At 27.6% G+C, this 21,315-nt stretch overlaps 1 protein-coding gene across 2 annotated transcripts in view; it reads right to left on the minus strand.

Annotated features, from left to right (window-relative positions):
* The window catches only part of LOC122504920 (protein KIAA0100), a 61,862-nt gene that overhangs the window by 36,895 nt on the left and 3,652 nt on the right, over positions 1-21,315 (minus strand). The window contains exons 6-12 of one of the 2 annotated variants that reach the window (XM_043616264.1): positions 20,631-20,792; positions 17,398-17,610; positions 17,013-17,286; positions 16,370-16,592; positions 16,148-16,260; positions 15,744-16,064; positions 15,170-15,606 (exon numbers count right to left, since the gene is read on the minus strand). In XM_043616264.1, coding sequence (XP_043472199.1) covers positions 15,170-15,606; positions 15,744-16,064; positions 16,148-16,260; positions 16,370-16,592; positions 17,013-17,286; positions 17,398-17,610; positions 20,631-20,792 — 1,743 coding nt within the window. The remainder of the gene's footprint in view (positions 1-15,169; positions 15,607-15,743; positions 16,065-16,147; positions 16,261-16,369; positions 16,593-17,012; positions 17,287-17,397; positions 17,611-20,630; positions 20,793-21,315) is intronic. The other variant, XM_043616265.1, reaches the window with a different exon arrangement.

Raw genomic sequence — 21,315 nt, forward strand, 5'->3', positions numbered from 1 at the left:
ATAACTTTTCACTTGTAGATGAACCTTTACAGCAAAATTAGCAATTAAATGCAATACCGTCGGAAATTATCGGTGCGACTTCACGCGCATGGCCCAAAAACATACCAATTTTTAAATCAAGATTTTTTTGTAAAAGCAAATGTTTGAAAATTAACAAATATAATATAACTTACATACATGTCATCATTCAAGTCTCACCTTTAATTTAAGACCAAAAACATGCTCTGATATTCATAATGATATCTCGCGGACCGAAAAAGATTGTAGTAATAAGATTATAGAATATTGTCTGCAATTTTTAAAGATATATCAAAGTTTAAAAAAATTGTCAAAAAATTTGCTTTGAATATATCATTTGACGGAAAATATACATGCTTTTCAAATTTGGAAAAATTAGTTTCACCTCATAACTTTCTTAAAGAACAATACATTCAATCAACAGTTACACCTAAAATTTTTATCCTATTAACTAGTCTTCATTGAAATGAATTTCGCATATTTTAAACATAAATAATAAATATAAACTTATTAAAAACAGATTTTTAGATTGCTACATCTAATTATTACAAACTAAAAAATAATTCATTTCAGGACCCAAAAATGAAAAACACATGAACAAACAGAAGGAAATTTCAATATTAAGTGTTAATAATGAATGATACATCAATCTTTATTCGCCATGAACCAAACTTTCAATTTCTTTCTGCTTGTCACTATATCACTATTCTTGGTGTTTATTTTTACAACAACGATTTGATAAAACTTGATGAAAGGAATCAGTCTGTGCCGGTGCTAAACACCCTTTTTGACTATCTAAGCAAATCGAAAAATGAAAGTGAAGCTAAATACAAACTACTGAAGAAAGTTTTGAAAGGAAGTGATCTTTATGGTGGTGGAGAAAATGAAACACTTGACATGAAATACGTTGACGAAACGTATCACTACATCATTAGCACTGCTCTGTTTTCTCACTATGGAAACATTAATGGTTATTTGGCAAAAATTATTAACAGGGCCGACAATATAAATTATTCGGCATTCAAAGAAATGGTTCTACGACATCTTTCTGAAAGTTACATCACCAAGGAATACTGTTCATCAGGAAATTACAGTTCGAGACTTTCTCCACTGGCAATTAATAAAATTTACCAGGACCACATTTTGCCAATTTTCCCCCAACCGGAAGAGGACATGAGCATACTCGACGTAAGTTATATATACGCAATGGTTGGTTTAAAAATTGTCAAATCCATATCTAGTGAAGTGTCAAACTTTACATTCAACGAATACATTCTCATATCACGCGAAATTGATTTACAAGATTTGAATGACGAAACCGATGAAATGGTTTTAAAACTATTCTCTACTCCAGCCTTATTTTTTTACGCCTTTAATTACAAAGAAAAATTTCGTGAAACTTATCAACCAACATTAGCAGATGAATTTTGGAAGAACGTTTATGAAAAATTGTTTTTATACATTAATTCTAGTATGCGTAAAATTGTATATAATAATCTAGAGAACAGTCTTTATAACAAACTGGAGCAGCAACTTAGTAAACTTCAAAGTCGAACAATAGTTGCCACCATAATACTTCAATATTACTGTGAATATGAGAGCCCATTACAAGTCTCTGAACTGTATGTAAGTATATATAAAACATTGTATACGTGGATGACACAACTTTTACTTCCTGAACGTTGTAATACCGATATTCCCGATTTAGAAATTGTATATAATGAACAATTTGCAGAAGTCGAAAAAACATATAATGAAATTGAGAGAAATTCTATTAAAAAAGTTCTAGTGGATAGCAAATTGTTTGAACTAATGGATTTAAATTCTACCGTTAACATTGCACAAGTTCCTACATATCCAATGCGTTGCAATATGTGTGCACCTATACCACGAAAAGCAAACAACGACATATACTTTTTGTTTTCAATAAGTAGAGAAAACGAGAATTCGAATTATTACGCGTTGAGGCAAGAGAATTATGTTCTTAGTTTACTTAGCAGCAATGGAAACGAACGCAACTTTGCAAAAGCAGTTGCTAATGATTCGTCTTTAAAAATGGAAACCGGAATAATTCCCAAAACTCTGAAATTCAAAAATGAAGATTATAAACAATTTGTGCAAAGAGTTGCGGATATAAAAACAAAACAATTTATAAGCAGCCTTAAGATGTATTATTATAATGAAACATTGGGTGAGAAGTATTTAAATTTCGTCAAATCTCTTATACCCTTTTATAATTGTGTCGAAAGCGTTAAAGCAGACAAAGTCGCAGAAGCTGGTTTTAGTTGTAGTCTAGATGTGCTCAGCCTTATTCCATTCGCAGGTTTGGCGGCATCATATTCAGCAAAAATTAGCAGCAGTTTATCAATGAACATTGGCAATATGTTTTTGATGACCAACAGTCTAGCAAGAGCAGGAATTGTCACTAAATTACCGATAATGACATCGTTGAACCAAATTGCAAAAATGTCTGCTCGCACAATCGCTAATGATATTCTCAATCGAGGACTCGTGAAAGATTTAGTTGTAGCTTCTCTTCGCACATTGGATCCTGGATTTGAACTATTTTATAAAATGAGCAATTTTGGATTTAAAGCATTTCGAAAACTATTTCAAAATATGGTATCTAAAATTAAAAATTTCCCAGCAATTGAAAAAATTCTGTCATTTTTAAAATCACTCTTAAAAAATACAAACCATAATATGAAATTGGTAGCTGATCAAACAGGCTTAGTACCAATGGTTATAGCAATGCGTGAAGGTTACAACATCGTTAGATATTTTTACCCAGGTGGGTTGAACTTTTTTGGACCGAGCTGCGTGTCATCGTTGGGAAAATCTGCTGAATTAAGAAGCATCGAAGGATCTTCAACCAAAATCCCCGTTATGGCAATTACAAATCCTGATAAAACCTTCTACAAGCAATACATTCCAGAAACTGGTGAAATACTGAAATCAAAACTAAAAATGGATAACAATGACGTTCTCCACCGAAGTGGTTACTTAATAGAAAAAATGGTAATTGAAGGACGTAATGTAAAGATATAACGTAATTATCATGTCCATCATAATACAATGGACTGGAAAATAACACCTACTAACGAAAATTCTAAGGACAATGTAAATCCATTTTCAGAAGGAGATAATTCATTACATCAGCCAGATCTACTTCTGGATCAAGTTTCTGCAAGAGAATACGTTATGGAACAAAATTATCAGCAATTCGCAAGTCTTCAATTTCAAGGGAATTTACCAAGAAGCAGTAGTAACGATCCACTACTTGCTTTAACTGAATTTGCAAGTTCTTCTAGAGGACATTTACCAGTTTACAACTTTCATCCAATGACTAACATTAGATTAAGTGAATTAAACCGTCATATATCAGGACACAGTATGCCACATGAACCGAATTCCGAACTTCCAGGGACTTCTAAAGAAACTGCAAAAACAGAAAACTATAATTCACATTCTGTTGCTTCAGTATATTCACCAACATTGAGGGATCTTTTGAATACTGGAGAAAATGCTCCTCGATTACCAAATAAATTTGTCCTTCATACTACTGCAACTGGTCCTGATGCTATGCAGGTACTCTACTCGAATATTCCGCAAAAATTAAAAAATGAAAATTTTATATTACCGAAGACTGAAAAAGCGCAAGATGAAGTTACAATTTTTCCAGAAATAATTAAAAAGAAGGAAGACTCAGAGTTTGTTCAGCCATACACTCATAAAAAATTTGATACAGTTGCACGAAAAAGAAGAATAGATCAACCACTAGAAGAACCGAAAGCCGTAATACAAAATCAAATACAAACACAAGATACTAATCTTTTAGAAAACCAAAACCAAATACAAGATGTAAATTTTCCGAAAAGAATTAAAATAATTGATTCAACATCAGATGTACTAGAGGCACCACTACAAAAACAATATGAAACGCAAAATCTAGACAATATCCCCGGGTCATTAAAACAAATTTTATCGAAATTAGATCAAAATCTCTACAAACGTATTATAAGAGAACCAACATATACAATATACGTAGATATTCTAACGATGTTAAAAAATTATGGATTATTATTTGTAAAACAAGACAATGTGAAAATAAATTTTTTACGCTCATCTTTAAATAAGTTGGCTCTTCTTCAAATAGATTCACAAATTTCGTTCAAGAAACCTCTGAAACTTTGGTGTACACAAATTGTAAAAGGACAAGAGAATATAGATTTTTTGAGAAGTTTAAAAGGAAAAAAGTTCTTCTTTAATGATATTACTCTGTTACAAAATAAACCACCCGGTTTGATATCAATGGATAACATACATAAATTTTCATTACAAACTGAAATTCGCTATCATTTGACATTTGATACGCCATTTGGTTTAGTAGACTTAACTAAATTTAATGATGTATTTCATGATAATTACGTAACATTTAACGACGTGATGTTTTTGGTAAAAGATACATTTTTTACAGCAAATAATAAAATTTTAAATGTTCAATTAAAACGTTTAGATTTGTCGAGAGATATTTGGAAGTACACAAGAGAACTTGATATGAGAAATATGTTTCATGAGGAAAGAGAATTAATATCTCCAAGAATGAATAAAATTGTACAAGCTTCTAATTTCATGGCTGATAATGGATTACTATGTACTGTTCGAGCATCAAAGGAGTTTCTATCACATTTCATTTTGAGGATAAGACCAAGTACTTCAAAGTTTGTGCCATCTTATAATATGTTAGCGAATGATTTTGCTGCAATGAATATGTTGCATTATTATGACAATTACAAAATAAGAAGCCACACCCACATACGAGATGTGCTAACAAAACAAAATTTAGACAAAAAGATTGATTTGTCTGCAGCAAGAAGAAGAATTCATGAGGTTTATGATTCCGTATATTTTCAAAATATAGAAGAAGCTTTTCGAAATTACAGAAGAATACCAATTGCTGAAAAAGTTTTTCGATTTGAGGATTATTATGTATTACATTCATATATTAAAAACGTATTGCTGACCAATACGCATGGAATGAGACGGCTTGAAGTGGCAATTAATCGACTAGCGCTAAGACAATGTGACCAGGGCTGGATTAACACTCCAATTGTACTATATCGTGCAGAATTTATTACTAAGGACTTGTCAGAAGGACTTTTAGAATCCATTCACCGAACAAATATTGTCGCATTTGGTGCTTTTAAAAAATTTTCTCCAACACGCGATGTTGAAGTAGTAAAATTTCTAAACAATGGTGACACTTCAACACAAGTACCTTTGTTAATAGAAATTAATGTAAAAAATCAGGCTGGTATTGTAGATCTTAGTCGAGCCTTAAACGAAGATGTTTCAATTCATATAACAACTTCAGACCTTGAATTTTCATTGGAGGAAATACACTATGAAAATATATTTGGTGAGAAAGTTTTGAAAATGAAATTGCAGGATTACGAGAAACCAACAGAAATGAGAATGGTTAAAATGGCAAATAATCTACATCAACTACTTTCTAAAGATACTAAATTCTATTCGGATTTACTTTGAAGCGTGGAATATTTTAGTAAGTATCGGTCACCATGATCGTTACCCTACTCAAAAATTTGATTAAAGTTTCAACTGTTATCAACGAATTATTATAGATAAAAATTTAATATTTTTATATCAATATTGGATTTTCATTTTAAATACTAAGAAACTACAATTATCATTATTTTACTAATTTACATTGTCTTCATGTTTACACATTAATCATAAATTTTCGTTTTTTAAAATATTGACTTGTCTACTATTATTATTTTAATCATTGTATTTAAATACTTTATTTCTCTAGCGATGTTAATGAACTGTAAAACTGTATTAACGAATATTTAAATAAACCATGTATAATGGACCGAAGTGGAATTCAAATTACTATTTGTCCATATTTATTAATGAATTTTCTAACTGTAATGCGAATATTGGGAAATATTGTTGTAAAGTATAATGATCCTCAAAGATGAACTACACGCGCGCATCATTTTAACATTATTTCAAGGTGATTCAACCATACTCTTAGTTCACGTGATAATAGACGAGTAGTGATTTATTATAATATTATTAGAATCCATGAATTTTAATAAATATTAAGCAAATGTAAATATTTTAAACAACTGAGCATACAAGAAATCTGTTTAATAGAAAGTAGCATTTTTTAAATATAAAAACAAAGATTTATTACTTCTCAAACAGTTGTAATCTATAATGATCAATAACTATAGTAAAAATTAAAAAAGACGTATTAAATTTTTGAACAAGCTGACCTTCTTGTGTATTGACGACGAAGCAAATCTTGCATACATTGTAATACGCATCAAGTATATAAATAAAGGTATATCAACTATATTTTTGCTTGTTTTATAAAATTTACTTTTTACTGAATGCGAAATTTTATTATGTCTTCTAATTTCCCTTTTGAGTGCGTTTCCCGTTTAAAACTTCAATTTTCGAAAAAGAATATAGTAACGTTTATAAAATTTATTTTACATAGTACCAACAAGTTAAATAAAAAATAGAAAAGAACAGACAAACCAAACCCTCTCTATTATATAAAGTTTAATTCAACTAGCATAACAAATGAGCACTAGGTAAAAAGGCTTGAATAGAAAGGTATTAGAAATTACTTCATCATCAATAGAAAAACGAAAATTTTAAATACTTCTGAATTCCATTTTTGTCCGCTCTCTGCTAGATTTGAAGACTTTTATTAAGGCAAATTCTTCTGTAAAGGGAATCCTTTTCAATGCTCAAAGTTTAAAATATTAGAGTCAACACTTTTTAATCACTTAAAGTGGAATTAATTTGTGATGTATTTAATCCCTTTTGATTCCTTGTAAATGCTTGTAATTTTACAAATAAATATGCATAATCATTTTTAGAATCAAGAGGCTAAGCGAGGAAATCAATAATAAAAAATTTAAATATAACGATGGATAATTCATCAATCTTTATTCAACAAGCTTCCAACTTTCAATTTCTTTCTGCTTGTCACTACATTACTATTCTTGGTGTTTATTTTTACAACAACGATTTGATAAAACTTGATGAAAGGAATCAGTCTGTGCCGGTACTAAATACACTATTTGATTACATCAACAATTCGGAAAATGAAACCCGGACTAAATATCAAATTCTGAAGAAAGTTTTGAAAGGAAGTGATCTTTATGGTGGTGGAGAAAATGAAACACTTGACATGAAATACGTTGACGAAACGTATCACTACATCATTAGCACTGCTCTGTTTTCTCACTATGGAAACATTAATGGTTATTTGGCAAAAATTATTAACAGGGCAGACAATATAAATTATTCGGCATTCAAAGAAATGGTTCTACGACATCTTTCTGAAAGTTACATCGCCAAGGAATACTGTTCATCAGGAAATTACAGTTCGAGACTTTCTCCACTGGCAATTAATAAAATTTACCAGGACCACATTTTGCCAAACTTCCCCCAACCGGAAGAGGACATGAGCATACTCGACGTAAGTTATATATACGCAATGGTTGGCTTAAAAATTATCAAATCCATATCTAGTGAAGTGACAAACTTTACATTCAACGAATATATTCTCATTTCACGCGAAATTGATTTACAAGATTTGAATGACGAAACCAATCAAATGGTTTTAAAACTATTCAAAATTCCAGCATTATTTTATTACGCCTTTAATTACAAAGAAAAATTTCGTAATGCAGATAAATTTTCCCTAACAGTTGAATTTTGGAATAAGGCTTATGAAAAATTATTTATATACATTAATTTCAAGATGCGTCAAATAGTTAAGGAGAATCTAGAAAAAGGTCTTTATAACAAACTGGAGGAGCAAGTTAGTAAACTTCAAAGTCGAACGTACGTAGCCACAACAATACTTCAAAGGTATTGTAACTATCAAGATACTCAAATCTCCGAACTGCATATAAGTGTATATAAAACATTGTATAAATGGTTAGCAAAACTTTTACTTCCTTCACATTGTCGTGCAGATATTCCCGATTTAGAAACTTTATACGTTGACCAATTTACAGAAGTCGAAAAAACTTATAATGAAATTGAGAGAAATTCTATTGAAAAAGTCTTAGTGGATAGCAAATTGTTTAAATTAATGGATATAAATTCTACAGTCAAACATGGACAAGTTCCTACATATCCAATGCGTTGCAATATGTGTGCACCTACACCACGAAAAGCAAACAACGACATATATTTTCTGTTTTCAATAAGAAGAGGAAATGAGAATCCGAACTATTACGCATTGAGACAAGAGAATCATACCCTAAGTCTACTTAGTAGCAAAGGAAACGAACGCAACTTTGCAAAAGCAGTTGCTAACGATTCTTCGTTAAAAATGGAGACTGCACCATTTGCTACAACTCTGAAATTTATACATGAAGATTATAAATTATTTATTCGAAGAATTGCGGACATAAAAACAAAACAGTTCATAAGGGGTCTTAAGATGTACTATTATGATGAAACTTTGGGTGAGAAGTATTTAAATTTCGTCAAATCTCTTATACCCTTTTATAATTGTGTCGAAAGCGTTAAAGCAGACAAAGTCGCAGAAGCTGGTTTTAGTTGTAGTCTAGATGTGCTCAGTCTTATTCCATTCGCAGGTTTGGCGGCATCATATTCAGCAAAAATAAGCAGCAGGTTATCAATGAACATTGGAAATATGTTTTTGATGACCAACAGTCTAGCAAGAGCAGGAATTGTCACTAAACTACCGATAATGACATCGTTGAACCAAATTTCAAGAATTGCTGCTCATACAATCGCTAGAGAAATTCTTACTCGTGGTCTCGTGAAGGATTTAGTTGTCACTTCTCTTCGCACATTGGATCCTGGATTTGAACTATTTTACAAAATGAGCAACTTCGGATTTAGAGCATTTCATAAACTGTTTCGAAATATGTTTTCTAATTTGAAAAGTGTTCCAGCAGTTCAAAAGATTCTGTCAATTCTAAAATCATTCTTAAGAAGCACACAAGATAATTTGAAATTGGTAGCTGATCATACGGGCTTAGTACCAATGGTTCTAGCTGAGCGTGAAGGTTATAGCATCGTTAGATATTTTTATCCTGGTGGATTGCACTTTTTCGGTCCAAGCTGCGTATCATCATTGGGGAGATCTGCTGAATTAAGAAGCATCGAAGGATCCTTAACCAAAATTCCCGTTATAGCGATTACAAATCCTGATAAAACTTTCTACAAGCAATACATTCCAGAAACTGGTGAAGTACTGAAATCTAAACTAAAAATGAATAAGAATGACATTCTCGAGCGAGTTGGATATCTATTGGACGAAATGTTGTTCGATGGCCGTAATGTAAATATATTACGTAATTATCATGTTTATCATAATACAATGGACTGGAAAATAACACCTACTAACGAAAAGTCCAATCCACCTTCAGATGGAGAGTCTTCATTAGAATCTCTGGAATCGCTTGTGGATCATGTTAGTACAAGAAAAAACGTCTTGGATTATAATGTGGATCAAATTGCAAGATCGCACTTTGAAGATCATTCACCATTATACACGCCACCTCAAATTTCCAACACTGGATTACAAACGACTTCGGGAGGAAACCAAGGGGTTCGTAATTTTCCTCAATTCGAATTACCGAGCACTTCAAAAGGAAGAGTAGGGAACAAACCTTCAGAAGCTACTAGTGATAAACTATATTCTATAACTTTAAAAGATCTTTTGAATGCTCCCGTATCCGTTAATGGTGTAGAACCCCAAACTATCAGACGGAGCAATGTACTAATTAGCGAAAACCCAATTCATTATGTCCACAAAAAATTTGATGTAAAAGTACCCGGAAAAAGGAAAAGAGTGCACAATTCAGAAGAAGTGGAATATGGGATAAAAACGGAAGAAATTGGCCTAGAAAGAAAAAATCCTGCTGGAGATCAATTACAAGATGGAAACATTCCTAAGAAGGTGAGAAAAATTGGAGAAGAAAATCCGAAAGTACAAGGTGAGTATAATCTTGATGCTCTTGATGATATTCCCGGGACGTCAAAGAAAGGAATCGTGAAGTTCGATCAACATTTCTACAAAACAATTATAAGAGATCCAACGTATACAAGATATGTGGACATTCTAATGTTGTGGAAAAATAATGGACTGGCGTTTATAAAAGCAGACACGGTGAATATAAATTTTCTACGTACATCCATTAATAGATTAGCTCTACTTCAATCCGAACTGGAAATCCCAGTGAAGACCCCTATTAAACTCTGGTGCAGTCAAATTTCAAAAGGACAAAGAAACATCGATTTTTTCCGAAGCCTAAAGGGAAAGCATTTTTTCTTCAACGACATTACTTTGCTATCAAATAAACCTCCAACTGTAATTTTAACCGACAAAATGAATCCATTTGCCCTGCACACAGAAGTACGTTATCACTTGACTTTCGATTCGCTGTACGGCTTGGTGGACTTTACTAATTTTCACGATAAGCTTCAAGACAATTATGTAACATTCAACGACGTATTCTTTACAGTAACGGATACATTTTTTACTGAAAACAAACAGATTTTGAATGTTCAGCTACAGAATATAAAGATGTCGAGGGATTATTGGCAGTTCTTACGACGTCAAGAATTTCATCAATTGATGGCTGGGGAAGAAGTGATAAATTTACCAAGAATACAATCAATTACGAAAGCTGCCAATTTCTTGGTCGATAATGCTCCTCTTAGTCCCTTGAGACTGTCTATAGACTTTCTATCAAATTACGTTCTGAGCGTAAGACCAAGTAGTTCGACTTTTGTGCCATCTTACGATATGTTGGCGTACGATTTCAGTGTGATGGAGTTTCAGCATCACTATGACAATTTTAAGGTCGAAAGAAATCCCTACATTCAAGATGTGATATCAAAAGAAACTATAGATCAAGTTATCGAATTGTCGGAAGCGATACGAAGAATTCATGAAATATACGATTCAATCTATTTCCAAAATATAGAACAGACTTTTAGAAAGTATAAACTGATACCAAGCGTCGAAAAGTTTTTTCGTTTCGAAGACTTTTACGTATTGGATTCTTTCGTCAAGAATATATTGCTGATCGACATGAATGGAATTAGACGACTTGAGGCGGCAATTAATCGACTCGCGCTTAGACAATGTAACGAGAACTGGATTGCAAATCCAATTGTCCTCTATCGTGGTGAATTTATAACAAAAGACTTATCAGAACAGCTCGTTAAATCTCTCCATAGGGCAAATTTAGTTTCATTTGATACAATAAAAAAATTCTCCCCTCAGCGTGATGTGGAGATTGTGAAATTTCTGAATAATCGCGGCGCTTCGTCACATGTTCCATTGCTGACAGAAATTACAGTGACCAATCAAGTGGGTATTGTAGATCTCAGTCGAGCCTTAAACGAAGAAGTTCCGTATCATATAGTAACGTCAAATTTTCATTTCTCATTGGATGAGGTGTATTATAAGAATATTCTAGGTCAGCAAGTGTTGATAATGAAAATGCGAGATAATGAAATACCAACGGAAAAACGAATGGTTAAAATGGCAGAGAGACTTCATCAACTATTTTCCACAGATACTAAATATTACACGGACTTTGTCCAAACTGAAAAATACGAATAATAATATTATTGCAATTCGATAGTAGAATTAATTTCTAAATTTCTTTACAAAATTTTGAAATGAAAAAGAAATCAATCACTGTTGTATAATAATTTTTTTTCTTGTTATTCAATGTTAAAATTTTATTCTTCTGTTATTTACTATCTACCGATTATTTCGCTGAACCTTTCAGAATTTAATAAATATTTAATTTTATTCATAATAATAAATATTTTATTTTTTTCACCTCGTGTTTGTCACAAATAATTGCAAAAATTCAAGTATCTTCAAAAGTAATAAAATTCTTTGTGAAAATTCAATCATGTTTAAAAAAAAAATTCTCATAAAAATTTCAATTATCTTTATAATTAATAAAATTCTTCTCCGAAATACAATTATTTTCAAAAATTTGTTAAAAATTCTTGCTAAAATTCAATTATTTAGAAAATAAAAAAATTCTTCAAAGAATTACTTTTCAAAATAGTAAAATTCTTGTCAAAAATTTAATTATTTTTAATACAATTTTAATAAAATTTCATGAAAGATTTCAATTTTTAAAATTTCATTTTTTTAATTTTTAATAATATTTTTCGAAAGAATCCAATTATTTTCTAAAATTTTGATAAATCCTTCGAAGCAATTCAATTATTTTTATAAGTCAGTAAAATTCATAGTAAGAATTAAATTATTTTTCATAAATTAATAAAATTCTTCTCAGGAATTCAATTATTTTCAATACAATTATTAAAAAATTCAATTCTATTCAATGAATTAAAGAAATTTTTCGAAATAATTCAATTATTTTCTCAAAAATTTTAATAAAAGTGACGAATTAAATGTTTAATTTCAATTATTGTAAAAACTTGAAAAATTTTGTTCATATAAATTTCAATTATTTTGAAAATTTTCAATTAAAATTATTAAAGAAACTCCGTTATTATAAAGAAATTGAAAAAAATTCTTCAAAAGAGTTTAATTGAGATTATGAAAAATTTTAATAAAATTCTTCCTAAAAATTCAATTACATTAATAAATAATAAAATATTCTTCGAAGAAATTCAATTATTTCCATATTTTTTGATAAAATTATTGGCATGAATTCAATAATTTGGAAATTTTTTATAAGAATTCAATTATTTTCATAAATAATAAAATTTTCACAGGAATTTAATTATTTTCAAACACAATTTTCATAAAATTTTTCGAAAAAAAATCAATTATTTTAAATAATTTTTATAAAATTCTTCGTTAGAATTCAATTATTTAAAGACAAAATTAATAAAGTTCTTCGTAAGAATTCAATTATTTTTGAAAATTTTACTAAAAATTCGCTGCAAGAATTCAATTATTTTTAAAAATTTTGATAAAATTCTTCAAATCAATTCAACTATTTAAAAAAATTTTTACAAAATTCTCGGCAAAAATTTCAATTATTTTCAAAAATTTTCCTCAATTCAATAATTTTCTACATTTTACTATTTTAATAAAAATTTCCAAAAGAATTCAATTATTCAAAAAATTTTTAATAAATTTCGACGCAATCATTTCATTATATTCATAAAATAAAAAACTTTTTACAAGGAATTCAATTATTTGCAAAAAATAATAAAATTATTCACAGGAATTCAATTATTTTCAAATAATAATAATATTCTTCGCAGAAATACAATTATTTTTAAAAATTAATAAAATTCTTTATAAGAATTCAATTATTTTCAAAAATTATTAATATTCTTATCAGGAATTCAATTATTTAAAAACATTTCAAAAAATTCTTCACAGGAATTGAATTATTTACCAAGATTAATTGAATTCTTTACAGGAATTGAAATACTTTTGCAAATACTAATTGAATTCTTCACAGAAATTGAATTATTTTCAAATATTAATAAAAAATTCATAGTCAGCATTAAATTACATTCAAAAGTTTTACTAAAATTCTTCGCAAAAAAATCAATTATTTCCAAAACTTTTCACAAAATTCTTCGAAAAAATTCAATTTTTTAAAAAAATAATAAAATTCTTAGCTGGAAAACAATTATTTTTAACAATTAATAAAATTGTCAGTAAGAATTCAATAATTTTCAAAAAATAATAAAATTATTTACAGGAATTTAATTATTTTCAGTAAATAATAAAATTCTTATCAGGAAAACAATTATTTTTGAAAATTAATAAAATTCTTGGTAAGAATTCAATTATTTTTCCAAAACTTATTAATATTCTTATCGGGAATTCAATTATTTAAAAACATTTCAAAAAATTCTTCACAAGAATTGAATTATTTACCAAAATTAATTTAATTAATTACAGGAATTGAATATTATTCTTGCAAATAATAATTGAATTCTTCACAGAAATTGAATTATTTTCAAATATTAATAAAATTTATAATCAAACTTAAATTACTATCAAAATTATTCACAAAATTCTTCGCAAAAATTCAATTATTTTCATAAATAATAAAATTCTTCGCAGGAATTCAATTATTTTTAAAAATTAATAAAATATTTCACATGAATTCAATTATTTTCAATTATTTTTTTTTTTATTCAAAAATTATTTATTTAAATAATTTGTTGATAAAATTCTTTACATGAGAATTCAATTATTCAATGAATTATTTATTTGCATTTCATTTGTATTTCAATAATTGAATTCTAGTTCAATTTTCTAATAAAAATTCATTCAAAAATGAATTTTGGTTAAAAATTTAGATAATTGAATATTAAAAGCATTATAACATGAATTTTTAGAAATAATTGAATTCTGAAAAGGTTTCAAATTAAAATCTTTGAAAATTAAAATTTTAACTATTTGTGAAATTAATTTTTTTTTAAAGGTTTAATTGAATTTGTTTTGAAATTTTTTTGAAGTTGTTATTTTCTAATATAATGTATTTAATTGAAGAATTTACGAATAATCGGAATTTTGTTTATTGTATTTCGTAAAATTGAATTCTAAACAAATGGATTTAAAAATTGTCAAAAAGAAACTTTTTCGAAAATTATTAAAAATAATTGATTTAAAGAAGAATTTTAGTTGGAAATTTTAGAAAATAGTAATTGAATTGAAATGTTGAAAATAATTTTGAATAAGTTGGAGTAAAAAAATTCTTCTTATATAAAATAATGATTTTATCAATTTGCCATCTTTAATTATTACAAAACATGAAGAAAGCGATGACTCCGAGTCAAAACACTCCAAACTCGGAGTTATCGATATCTTCATGTTTTATAGTTATGAGAAATTTAATTTCTAGTTTTAATTAAAATGTTTTATTTAACTCGGATTGGTTATATTTTTGTCAGTAATAATTGATCCGTAATTTTTTATTTTTAAATACTTTCATCATGAAATTTCAACCAATCGCGACCGACATCATGGAATTTTCAATCAATCACGACCATCATCTTGCCAAATTTTCTACCTTGGAGATTGGAGAATTTTCCTCACTGTCTGTAAATAAAAATCTAAACAAAGAAAAACTTTTAGTAAATAAAATCTTACCTTGATAACCAAGTCGGAGGGAAGAGTTTTCCCCGCCTTCATTTTATCCCTGGGATGAAGTTCCTTGAGCCATTTTCGAATGCTGAACAATTCGTTTTGTATTGCCTCGGTGAATTCATGTTCGTAGGGGAATCTCGCTTTCAATGAATCAATCACCAACGACCACGTTTCATTCCAATCGAGTTGAAAACCATCATTATTTTGCCTCTCCAATCGCACCTCTTTACTGTCATCCAAACGCGTCAATTGAAATCCCTCAATTGTTATAATGTCCGCCATGTCGAGCGACACTTTCAAAAAATTCAATCGCCACTCACCCTGCGACCATCTCAAGTGATCGGAATTTAATTCAAGATAATGTCGCGGCGAAATATCAATCGCCAATGTTATTCCACTCATTGCCAATAAATCAATTGAACGTTTCACATTTGATTTATCTGAAAATTAAATTTGGAGAAAAATTAATTAAGAAGTAAAAAAATTAATTAAAGAAATTTAATTTAAAAATTAAATTAAGGAGTCCTAATCATTCTTTATACTATTTTTATAGTTTAAATAAAATCTTTTTTCTCACCTTTATCGACGGTGACAATTGATTTTCTGAATACAATTGAACGAAAGTCGGCCGACTCGAGCCACAATTGTCGCAGACGGAGATGTAAATTTGGACTCCAGGCGATATTTGTTCCGTCCAAACTGATATTCACTGCCTCGGTTGTAATTGCGGTTTTACATTTTCTCACGGCGAAAAATTGATGACTTTGTTGTTCCGCGTGCTCGCAATTAATTGCATCATTTTTATTTAGCGTTATTGCACAAACGCCCTCGGCAACGCCGACAAAACGCTTCACGCTGTGCTCCAAATTTGCCGAATCCAAGCGCAACATTATCGACACTGTTGAAATTAAATTCGATCATTAATTAATTACCAATCAAATACTAATTTTATCTATAAATTTTATTAAGACAAAAACTTACGTTTGTTTTCCGCGATGAAGAAAAGATTGCAATTCGACATCTTGCAATTTAATTGAAGTGACTTATTTGTTTCTTTTTGGCCCAAAGATTTTCCATGATGTTGATTATAGTATCTAAATAATGAAAGAAAAATTGTATCTTTTCGTACTTTCTCTCCATTTTTTTTTAATTCAAATGATTTTTTCTTTTGATTCAAAAATGGAATTAACAAAGAACACTTACGTGAAACCTTGCTCGAGAAATTTGGAAAATTCCAAACTCCACTCGGTGCGAAGTGAATCGAGTACAACGCCAACGCCATTTTTACTTGCGGTCGCTACAAAAACACCAACTGTGAAAGGATTTCCCCAGCGATGGGCCATTTCTGGAATACTCGTGTCAACGCCATTTAAACCGCAGCACAGCGATTCGATCATTAATTCCACATTCCATTCGTCAGCTCTCTCTATACACGAAAAATCGAAAGAAAAGTAAATTTTACTATTTAGAAAAATAATTCAATACCTTTGAAGAATTTTGTTATTTCTCCAAATAATTGAATTTTGTCAAAGAATTTTATTGAAATTTGAAATTTATTTTTGAAAATAATTGAATTTTGTCGAGGAATTTTACTAAAATTGAAATTTATTTTTGAAAATAATTGAATATCGGAGAAGAATTTTATTATTTATGAAGATAATTGAAATTTTTATGAGAATTTAAAAAAAATTTTTACTTTTGAAATAAAAAGTAAAATTAATAAAAATCAAAGATTTTCATGCAAATAATTGAATTTAATACAAATAATAAACGAAGAAGGAAAGAAAAAAAGTGAAATAATTAATCAACTTGAAAATTAAGACAATGGTAATAGAAGAAAATTCACCTTCAGTGAAGAAACTGTTGACGGAGCACTTAACGAAAGCCAGACTGCAGGAAGCTTCCTGAACATCAGGCAATTTTATGGTCAATGAACCTTCACGTAATTCGGTAACAGTTTTCAATTTGATCCAAGGCAATTTTCGATTTGAGGCAATCGTGACATTCGGCGTTGGAATATCTTTGGCGCTGCTCGACAAAATTTGCTCCCAATCTTTATGATCGTAAATCATCGAAAGGCAATTTAATTGCGTCATTATTGCCAAAACGTCCTCTTCCAACTGTCGAGGAAAAAAATTTATCACCATTCCAATTTGAACAATTTCCAAATTTATATTTATATTTATAAATTTATTTGCTAAATTTGTTTCTAAAGAAAAAAAAATACTCACTTTAGCCTCAATCGATAGCCGACGAAGAGACAAAATCGGAAGTTGTCCACGTAATGACAGAGCATCCAAACTGAGAGCAAGATGAAGCTGCGGTCCATCAGGTTGAAAGCGTGAATTCACCTGTAAACCACCAATTGTGCATTCCAATCCTGAGATCATTCCGTCCTCTCGTCCAGCGATTATCGACGAACTTCCCAATTTCAATGCGAGATTCTGTTCGAAAAAGTAACATTTTTCAATGCGACGTAAAGTTGAAAATTAACAGACACTTTAAAATTTTACAGGTTTCAAACTCAATAATTTGCTTTAAAAAAAGTAGTTCAATTCAATTATTTTCAATAAAATTTTTAAAAAAATTTAAAAAGAATATAATTACTTTTAAAAATATTAATTAAATTCGATTATCTTCAAGAGTTTTCATATAAATTCAATTATTTTCGACAATTTTTCATGAAATTCTTTTTAAAAAATTATTATTTTTCAAAATTTTTAATAAAATTCCTTAAAAAATTTAATTATTTTCAAAAATTCAGATAAAATTCTTTTCGAAACAATTTAATTATTTTTATGAATTGTAAAATCCTCCACAACATTTAAAAATATTAATTAAATTCAATTATTTTCAACAATTTTAATTGAAATTCTTTTTAAAAAATCATTATTTTCTAAACTTTTCGAAAAATTCAATTATTTTCAAACAAATTCTGATAAAAAATTCTTCGAAACAATTCAATTATTTTTATAAATTTGTAAAATTCTAGGGAAGAATTCAATTATTTTTGTAAATTTGTAAAATTCTTGGAAAGAATTCAATTATTTTTGTAAATAATAAAATTATTCTGAAAAATTCAATTATTTTCAGATACAATTTTAATAAAATTTCTATAGGAAAAAATTCAATTATATTCAAGATAATTTTTAATAAAATTTCTTTAACAGATTCAATTATTTTTAATTAAAAATTGTAATACAATTTTTCTAAACAATTCAATTGTTCTCAAAAGCTTTTAATAAAATTCTTTCTAAATTTCAATTATTTTCAAAAGTTTCAATTAAAATTATTTTCAGATAATTACATTATTTTTACGATATTTAATGAAATTCTTAAAAAAAATTAATTATTTACAAAAACTCTAATAAAATTGTTTAAAAGGATTTTAATTTTCTACGAATAATTTTAATATAATTCAATAGGAAAATCGTTAATTACAATTAATAATAAAACACGATTATTTTAAAAACTTGAAAGAAATTCTTTATAAAAATTCAATTATTTTCCAAATTTTCTGTAGAAATTGTTAAAAAAAATTTCTTTATTTCCAAGAAAATAAAAATAAATTCTTCAAAATAATTAAATTATTTTAGAGAATTTTAATGAAATTCTTCACAAGAATTAAATTATTTTCAATACAATTTCAATTCCATTTTTTCGAAAGAATTCAATTATTGAAAGAAATGTTGATAAACTTCTTGAAATGAATTCAATTATTATCAAATTTTTTTCATAAATACTTTACAAGAATTCAATGATTTTCAATACAACGACATTTTAATTATTTCTGAAAATAATCAAATTCTTAAATAGAATTATATAAAAAATAATTGAAATTTTATTAAAAGTTGTATTTAAAATAATTAAATTCCTTTAAAAAATTAACTATTAAATTAATTAACTATTAATTAATGTTATTAAATTCTTTCGAAGAATTTAAATTAAATGTTTACAAATAGTATAATTTTTCCTGGAATTCAATTAAAATTCTATTTAAAATAATTTAAATCCATGGAAAATTTTATTATTTATGAAAATAATTGAATTCCTGCAACGAATTTTATTATTTTTATGAAAATAATTGAATTTTTGTAACGAAGTTTATTAAATTTTTTTAAATAATTGAATACCTGGGAAAAATTTTATAATTTGTAAAAAATTAAACTCTTTCTTTTCATTTACTAAAAATTTAGAAGAATAATTATTTCGAATACCTAAATTGAAATCGGATTAAAAATAATTGAATTTCTGCGAAGAATTTTATTAAAAGTTTTAAAAATAATTGAATTCCTGTGTTGAATTCTCTTAACTTTCAAAAATAATTGAATTTAGGTGAAGAATTTTATTAAAAGTTTTAAAAATAATTGAATTCCTGTGTTGAATTCTCTTAACTTTCAAAAATAATTGAATTTAGGCGAAGAATTTTATTAAAAGTTCTAAAAATAACTTAATTCCTGTATTGAATTTTCTTAATTTTCAAAAATAATTGAATTTAGGCGAAGAAGTTTATTATTTTTTTTAAATAATTGAATTTATTATAAGAAGTATTTTATTAAATTCACTTTCTATAATTATTTTATTAAAAGTTTTGAAAATAATTCAATTCCCGTGAAAAATTCAATTATTTAAAAAAAAAATAGTTTAAATCCTGAGAAAAATTCAATTATTTCTTGAAAATAATTCAAATCCGGTGAAGAATTAAATTATTTCTTGAAAATAATTGAATTCCTGCGAAGAATTTCATTATTTTTTTTGGAAATAATTGAATTCTTACTAAGAATTTTATTAGTTTTTAAAAATAATTGAATTCCTGCGAAGAATTTCATTATTTTTTTGGAAATAATTGAATTTTGTACGGAGAATTTTATTAAGTTTTGAAAATAATTGAATTTCTGTGAAAAATTCAATTCGTTTTTAAAAATAATTGAATTTTTACTAATAGTTTAATTAATAATTGAAAATAATTCAATTCCTGTGAAAAATTCAATTATTTCTTGAAAATAATTCAAATCCTGTGAAAAATTCAATTATTTCTTGAAAATAATTGAATTTCTGCGAAGAATTTAATTTTTTTTTTTTGGAAACAATTGAATTCTTACTAAGAATTTTAATATTTTCTGAAAATAATTGAATTCCTGTGAATAATTTTATTAGATATTTTGAAAATAATTGAATTCTTGCAATGAGTTTTATTATTTACGAAAATAATTGAATTTAAAAAAAATATATCTAAATAGTAGCTAATTGGAAAAAAGTAATAAATAGTAGGTTTTAGTAGATGATTGCGAAGCCTGATTTTAATATATAAATTTTCATTTGATTTCATAGTTGACATAAAACGTTACTTTATGATTTCAATGAATTAAAAAGTTGGTTGGACAAATGATGAAAAATAAATAAATAATGAATTAATTAATAATAAATAAATGAATAATGAAAAAATGTGCTCGCCGGAAAGTACCTTTGGTAATATTGGAGCTATTCTAGATAACAAATCGCCAGTTGATTGCTCATGTAAATTAGAATGCGGTGCGTTTGGTGACAATGATTTTCTGTCCCTCAGGAACCGAAGGAGACCAGCTCCTCCGGAACCCTCGGTCTGCGTGATTCCAACGTACAATTTCTAAAGAAAATGGAAAACAAAGCACTTAATCAAAACTTGCTCTTTGCAAATTAGCCAAATTAGTAATTAATAAAAAATTAATTTAGGCGCGTCACGTGCTTTTCTATTTTACTAAAAATAAAAAAGGGGAAATAATCAATAAAAAAAAGAAAATGAACAATTAATCGAAGAAAGAAAAAAAGTGAAAATAATGTCCCGTTATATTTCTTAAATAAATAAATAAAAAGTAAAAAAGTAAAAAAATTAAAAAGTAAAGAAAAAAAGAACTGAAAAAGTAAAAAATTAAAAAGTAAAAAGTAAAGAAAAATTAAAGTAAAACTAAGAAAAATTAAAAGAACATTTGTTCTTTTAATTTTTCTTAGTTTTACTTTAATTTTTCTTTACTTTTTTAAAATAGAAAACTATAAATAAACATTGTAAATAGAAAAAAATAGAAAAAAAGAAAAATAGAATTGTAGGTAAAAAATTTATTTTCCCGCATTAAAAAAAGGAGGGAGAATATTTTACTTTGCATGCGAAGAAA

Source organism: Leptopilina heterotoma, unplaced genomic scaffold (assembly GCF_015476425.1).
Source record: "Leptopilina heterotoma isolate Lh14 unplaced genomic scaffold, ASM1547642v1 Lhet_325, whole genome shotgun sequence".
NCBI classification, from domain to species: Eukaryota; Metazoa; Arthropoda; class Insecta; order Hymenoptera; family Figitidae; genus Leptopilina; species Leptopilina heterotoma.